At 39.7% G+C, this 6,976-nt stretch overlaps 1 protein-coding gene across 1 annotated transcript; it reads right to left on the bottom strand.

The window, feature by feature from the left end:
• Window positions 1-356: 356 nt before the first annotated feature.
• npm1a (nucleophosmin 1a) lies at window positions 357-6,047 on the bottom strand. Its single transcript, XM_014408607.3, has 11 exons — window positions 5,864-6,047; window positions 4,676-4,755; window positions 4,339-4,458; window positions 4,092-4,185; window positions 3,848-3,960; window positions 3,670-3,749; window positions 2,278-2,344; window positions 2,078-2,188; window positions 1,846-1,956; window positions 1,688-1,762; window positions 357-1,413 (listed from the first exon to the last, which is right to left on the bottom strand). Exons 1-11 carry the CDS (start codon window positions 5,907-5,909, stop codon window positions 1,369-1,371), a joined length of 942 nt encoding a protein of 313 aa, XP_014264093.1. The 5' UTR covers window positions 5,910-6,047; the 3' UTR covers window positions 357-1,368.
• Between the last annotated feature and the right edge of the window lie 929 nt (window positions 6,048-6,976).

Genomic DNA, 6,976 nt, shown 5'->3' with positions numbered 1-6,976 from the left:
GGTTGCTGCAGCACATCTGAATATTTGAGTAAAATGTGCTGACACCGGAGGGGTTCTTTATAGTGGTTTGATCAAACAAAATCAAAAGGATCTTGCTTAGAAACGTGGCCAGTGTACACTAAAGTGGCCTTGGCATTTAACAGCATTACAAAGAGAACTTTATAGCCCATCTGCATTTCTGTAAAATGGTTCCTTTGTCAGATGACAAAACGCCTATAAAAAGTTGTGTGTTCAAAGGTCACATGGAAACCCTTGATTTTGTTGTTTGCCAGTCTCATCGCTTCTGTCAATGAAACACCAAGAGGAATGTTGTAATAACTCAGAAACCTAATTTTAAACAAACAATAACAAAGATACACATTTATTATTTTATTTTATCAATTGAGGGACAGTCTGTTGAAAAGTCGTAAAAACTTGACAGCATGGAATGGTCTTGTGTTTTAACAGGCCTCATGCACTGAGAACAGAATAACCACAGTTGGTCAAACTGCATCTTCAAACTTGATACCAGTAGAAATTTCTATGAAACATTAAACAATTCATTTGCAAATTAACTCACACATACAGTTACTGAGCATGTAACCTTTGGCCGCTGGGCTGTCAGTAGGCATGGCAACACAGAGCAAACGGTTTCACAGAGCTGAAATGTGTTATTACTCCACTTCTAGGTTCGTTGCCCAAACAGATTGGCTGAATCGTTTTCCCCTTGGACGGTAAAAATACATCTCCAACACATTTTGAAGGGAGAGAAATCGCTGTCACAGGATTATGATGCAACAAATCTAAAATTATAATAAAGAAACGACAATGTTCTAGAAAGAGTGACACGTGTTCCTGTTCTTAATTATACTAAACCAAACAAACTTCAGAGTATTTTCAGTATTAGATCCCTGGTGAAGCGTGTATTTGTTTTTAAATTGTGTAATAGGTGTGTTTTAACTGTTTCTTAATAAGAGTATATCAAACTTACTAAAGTGGGGAGAGAAAAAAAAAAAAAAAAAAAAAAAAAAAAAAAGATGAAGAAACAACATAACATTCTCCACTATCTGGTGCCAGAAATTATAAGTTTAAAACAATGCAAGGATTTATTAAAAAAAAAAAAAACCAAAAACAAAACCCCCACCAACAAAAAAACCTAAGCCCTGTGCTCTTACAAAAGGGTGATGGAGGTGGACTATGCACCAGTACTGCACAGCTACCGCCCCTCACTACCTCTCCAATCTCTTCATCCAGGAGGGCAAATTGAAGTGGCCTATACGTAAAGAGCGATTTAAGGACAAGTGTGAGGCACTCAGTTTGGCTTCAGAGGGTTTAAGAGGTGCTAAGGGCATAAACAAGTTATAAAAATAGATAAAACTGCAACGTCTGTTATTCCTTCAATGCCTGCCTCCACTTCCACAGCTCTGCAATGACCTGAGGAGAAAAAACCCCATATATAAACAGCTGACTTAAATTGTTGTCAAAAACAGAGCAGGTTCATGCAACATTGTCTCTCATTTACTGCAACACAACTTCCTCCTTACTTATGATTGGAATATTTGGACTTTGATGCCCCCTAGCGGCATGACAAATAAATGCCAGTACACCGCCTCCATTTAAATCAAATTACGGCCAGTAGCTACATTTTCACAATAATCTAAGAAAGTAAAAATGTTATAATAGCAGGCAATAGAAATTTGTTGTATACCTTGGGCTCTGTGACCTTGTGACCATGTTTCACAAAGTTCTCAAACTTGGGCTGGGCTTTAGGTAACGTTACTCCCTATTAGGAAAAATATAAACAAATGTAATCAATTTGCAATTTTAATCATGCCAAACAGATTCAAAGGACATCCAAGAACAAACCTTTTTCACTGCCTCCATCATCTTGGCTTTGATCTCTGGCACACTCAAAGGTCCTTTAGGAGTTGGTGGGGTTTTGGGAGACTTGTCACCTTTTCCTTTAGGTGTCTTTTCCTACATTGGGCAAAAAAATAAATACAAATAAATTAAAGTCTAGACATTAGAAGTGTTGAATTTAATTTTTTTAATATATTTGCCTTTGCTCGCCATTCTTGCTCATGTAAACGATTGTTACCTGGTTTTTGGCTGGAGTGTTCGGTTTTGAACTCTTGCCATTCTGTGCAGGTGCTTTGGGTTTGGATGGCGTCTGTTTGGATGGTATAGATTTGGCTGGAGCTGCCTTGGCCTGTAACAAATGGGCAGCTGTCAGTTGCAGAGTGAGCATGTGTAAATTAAGCTTCAATTTAAAACTCCGCGATAAGGATATCTGCTTGCCTTAACGGGAGATTCTTCTTCCATGCTCTCCTCGTTGTCCTCGTCATCATCAGCCTCATCATCATCCCTGAAGAAATGAGAAAGATTAAAGCAATAGCAGTTCAACTTTTTTTTTCCCCTCAAATTGACCTCTTGCCTGCAGCAAGGTCAAAGCTTAATTAAAAGCAACAGTGCTCCAAACTGTTGTCCTCACCATCCCAGTAGAGAAATGCAACTTAAAGATGAACACAAGTCATAAGGCACTGTAGCCATTTACTGGAGGGAGGAGTGAGGGAGTGGGCTGTTCGATATAACGATATCGGATGATGATATGAAAACTTCTATATATTCTCTTACATTAAAATAACCACACTATGGACGGACAAGCGACTGCTTTTATGCGTTGTTGTTAGCAACCACGATTGCTCCAACATCCGCTTGTTCCCCCCCCCCCCCCCCCACATAAACCTTTCACAATGAAGGTGAATATCCTGTTGAGATTTTTCAAAATAAACAGAATCCCGTGAAATAGTATGCAGTGTTTACGGCCGAGAAGCTAAAAAGCTGTCAGTTGCTAAAAAACAAACAAACCTTAGAACAGGCTTTTCCCTGTAGCACAATGTGTAATAAATACTCAAGAAAATTGTGGCCATTCCAACTTATCTAACACTCAACTCCAGGTATATGACACCCAGCTGAAAACATTTCTTGCAAGTCAAGTTGCCCGAGAATCACAGAATTTACAGAAAAAGTAGAATTTTTGTGATATTGTTGTCAGGACGATAAATGTCTTATATCGGGATATGAGATTTTGGTCATATCACACAGCCTTACGAAGGGCCTCTGTAGCATGAACATGGTTTGGTTTTGAAAAGTCTGACATGGACCAGAAAACTTTTTCCCTAGTTTCAAAATAACAGTAACTACTATGCACACTGTCATGGCTACAAATATAACCAGTTTTTAGATGGTTTCCTACAAGTTTTGCTTTTATCATGTTAGGAAGCAACCTCCATTAAGCATTATTTCCACGCTATTAGCAAGTAACAAATGAGCTCTTATAAAACATGACAGAACAAGTGTTCAAAAGCCATCTGACCTTTGCTATGAATTTTATTTTCACAATTTGAGTTGGTTGGGGAAAAAAAAAGAAAAAAAAAAAAGGGTCATTTTCAACAAAAGCCTGCTACACATGCTGGCAGCAAGATGAGCAGAGGTATGTTCTTTTACCAGCAATGCAGTGACGCAAATATGAAATAACGCTTTGCCCAGAGCTGGCCATCTTTAACAACTGATCGCCTACAGTCATCGGCTCTCCAAGAGGCAGGAGGAGGAAAGATGTAAAGCTACCATCTGTTTGCATGAGGACTGCAACTTAAAGACTTCACAGCATTTGTGTGGTCAGACACTCACTCATCCTCCTCATCTTCATCGTCCTCATCGTCATCTTCCTCATCATCATCTTCCTCCTCCACCTCCATTTTCATCTTTTTCTGTGTATGAGATTAAAAGTCAGTCATGCGTTTTACAGTGACAAGTTTACACTTTATACTAAAACCAATTTAAAAAAACAAAACAAAAACAAACAAACCTGAGACTTTGCAGCAGGGGAAGTGGCAGGCCTTTTCTTTGATGTTATGACATCCTCCTCCTCTTCATCGTCATCCTCATCGTCTTCATCAAAAGACTGATCTGCATCCATCACTGCGGGGGCAATTTACAAGGAATTTATAATAATAATAAAAAAAAAAAAAAAACTACTCCGTCTGCTGTGCTATGAGGAGTCTTGATTGTGTGAGGGTTTTTGCCACATTCTCCGAATTATGAATACTCACTGACAAGGTGCTGTCCACTGATATGGATCGGACCAGAACCTGCCTTCAGGCGAAAAACTGCTGGGGGCGTGATTGTGTAGCCGCCAAGACATGCCTGCAGCAAAACACACAAATAAGCCAGCTGCTGCAAAACTATACAGCGGTTTTTCCTGAGGCAGCACAGAAGCCCCTCAGTGAGGCTAAGGAAGAATAAAGCATAAAATTATTTGGTCGCCAAGGTGTGTTTTCAAGCAGAACGTTTACTTACACTTGGCAAGGTAGAGGGCTTAAGTGAAACCAGAACTGCCTTGACCTTCTGACCCTCTGCGTCCTGCCCTTCTACCTCCACCATATGAAGTTCATCTTTTGTGCTGGGGTCCACACACACCTAAAGACACAACAGAACATTTGATGTTTTGGTGGTGGAAAATTTCAAACTGAAAATGTTAACCAACGATTTGGTATTCACTGTACCACTTGGCTGCATCCTTCTCACACAACCACAAGCAATGTGCTCAGTGTGTGGGACACAATGACATTTCGTACACTGTGTCGTAACAGCTTCAAGTATACAGGGATGAACAAACTGCATGAAAGACACGCACCATCCTCAGATCCAACTGATGCTCCAAGTCATCGTCGTCAGGATTGAAGACCACTTCCTTTCCAGCTTCCAGCACACACCCTGATGAAGAGATTAAAATAAAATTAATTTTAAAAGAATACAAAAGTAGAAAATGAGTAGAACCAATCACTTAGGTGTAAAGCGCTAAATATAAGGTGCACACAAGAGGGAGCCCTACAGAACAAGGGGTGAACATTGCCACATGGCAACAGCAGGAATTCCCCTCAAATGAAGAAGGGGAAGAAGTGAAAATCACGTCATCAAAACTTATGCTAAAGTTCTGAAACACCTAGCAAAAGACACGTGCCATGTTAATATTCCAATATGCATCCTCTACAGGTATGACATTTCAATTAACCTTGGTTAAAAGCCAATTGCAGAGCTTTGGATAACCATCACCAAACTGGAGACAGTCTATTATCAAATTAGAACGATTTGGCTTAGTTTCTGTGTGTGAAAAAGATATTTAGCTCTTGCTCTTTTAGAACCACCTCAGAATTTGCAACATTAAAACAGTACACTGTGACCGTATCTGCTGTTTAAACGATGTCTGAAGTATCCACCCTAAAAGAAGAGGTTAAATTTTAGTTAGTAAGGGGAGCAGAACGACAGATGAAGAATAGAAACACTCTTTAAGATCTGGGGTGGCTTAAAATGCAGTCGCAGGAGGAGCGGTGGGGAGGTCAACGCGGTCCGCGTGTGTTTGAAGCCACGTTGAGACCAATTTCCCCGGCCAGCAGAAAACTGTCAGCTCCAAGAGCTTCAAATGGACAGTTCATCTAAAAAAAAAAAAAAAAAAAAAAAAAGCAGGTGCTTCAGTAGAACAGCAGCGCTAACTCTTTGTTTAAAGAAACTGATCAGATATCAACTCCGTTAATAAATCACTGGGGCCGCCATGTTGATAACCAAGCACGTGTGTGGCAGAGTGGTCTGAAGCACAGCAGCTCAGCAAGACTCATTCAACCTCCTGCCACGACTCATAACAACCAACACCACAAGACATTTTAAATGTTTTAAATGCAAACAGGTCCACTGTCTTCGTCTGGAACAAGGCACGTGTAGCTAAGCATGCTACGTGTCATTTTTTCTGTTGCTAATGCCAAAAAACACGAGAACACAGAATATAAAACAACCTCAAGTCACACATAAAACAAAGTTGTGCTCTCACCGTAAAGGAACGTTTGTGGCGCCATTGGTTCATCTAGCCCGTTCATGTTTGAGACGAGGACGCTGACAAACTCCTTATATGCTGTAGAAGAATAACCAAATGGTACCAGCAGCCACTAACTAACGTGCTACAGCGCTCCCGCTCTTCTTCTTTTCTCAATGAGGCACGGAGCGAAAAAATCAGCCCACACCGCCACCTACAGGACCGCTGCACAGAGCGTCTTAAAGCTAGCTCCATTGTTTGTGTTGGAAAAGTGTAAACGCGCATTGACTGTTAGGAATTACGGTCATTTTGAAATACGTCTCAACACTATAGTCCTTCATTTATTTCCCCATGCATACTACAGTCATTTAAGATGTTTTCTTTACATAAACCTTTAATTTTACGATCCCATCAAACCTATTATGTTCTTCTGTCACTGAAAATCTGTCTGTAGGTGTCAGCAGTGTGAAAAAGTCTCGAGCTCTTCCTTATTTCTTTACAGTTTACTTCCAAGTAGCCAGCCTTTCTTGTATTGTTGTCAATTTTATTTATGTAATGCCAAATCACAGCAACAACAAGGTGTTTTATACTGTAATGGAAAGACACTACAATAATAAAGTATTAAAAAGTATTTTTTTATTTGTTAAGCCACTCAACACTGATCTATCAGTCATTCAAGAATGATTGAATTAGGACGCATAACTCAAAGGATGAACCTTGAACCAATTTAAAGAACCAATTTTAAATTGTCTCTTTAAGCAGTTTACTAGTAGCCCGTCAAAAAATCACATCACTTGTTTCCCTTTTCTGAGTCAATCTATGAGAAATACCAAAGATAACACAGTTTGAAAGGCATAAAACAATATTTTTGCATCACAAGGTAATCCCTAAAGAGCTTTAGCCAAAAACTTGGCATATTGTGGTATGGTGTGCAGTGTGTCCTTAAAGACATAAAGTGAAGGACAAAATAAGTGGCAGGTCTAGAAAAATAATCTCCTGCACATCGACACTATTTGAAAGTAAAAAGTAGAAAAAGAAATCCAACAAAGGCCTGACACAGGACATGAGCGATGCATCTAACTGTTTAGTTGATGCTTCATCACTCAGGGAAGTGAAACGGGGATAGCAGTC

Source organism: Maylandia zebra, linkage group LG10 (genome assembly GCF_041146795.1).
Source record: "Maylandia zebra isolate NMK-2024a linkage group LG10, Mzebra_GT3a, whole genome shotgun sequence".
In the NCBI taxonomy this organism is placed as follows: Eukaryota; Metazoa; Chordata; class Actinopteri; order Cichliformes; family Cichlidae; genus Maylandia; species Maylandia zebra.
This window is presented reverse-complemented; position numbering and strand designations above follow the sequence as displayed.

Coding starts and splice junctions, on each gene's coding strand:
- npm1a (XM_014408607.3), bottom strand. CDS start 5,909: ATGAACGGGCTAGATGAACCAATGGCGCCACAAACGTTCCTTTACG. Junction 4,459..4,675: donor ATCAGTTGGATCTGAGGATG/GTGCGTGTCTTT, acceptor TTGTGTCTTTAG/GTGTGTGTGGACCCCAGCAC. Junction 1,957..2,077: donor ACACTCCAGCCAAAAACCAG/GTAACAATCGTT, acceptor TGCCCAATGTAG/GAAAAGACACCTAAAGGAAA.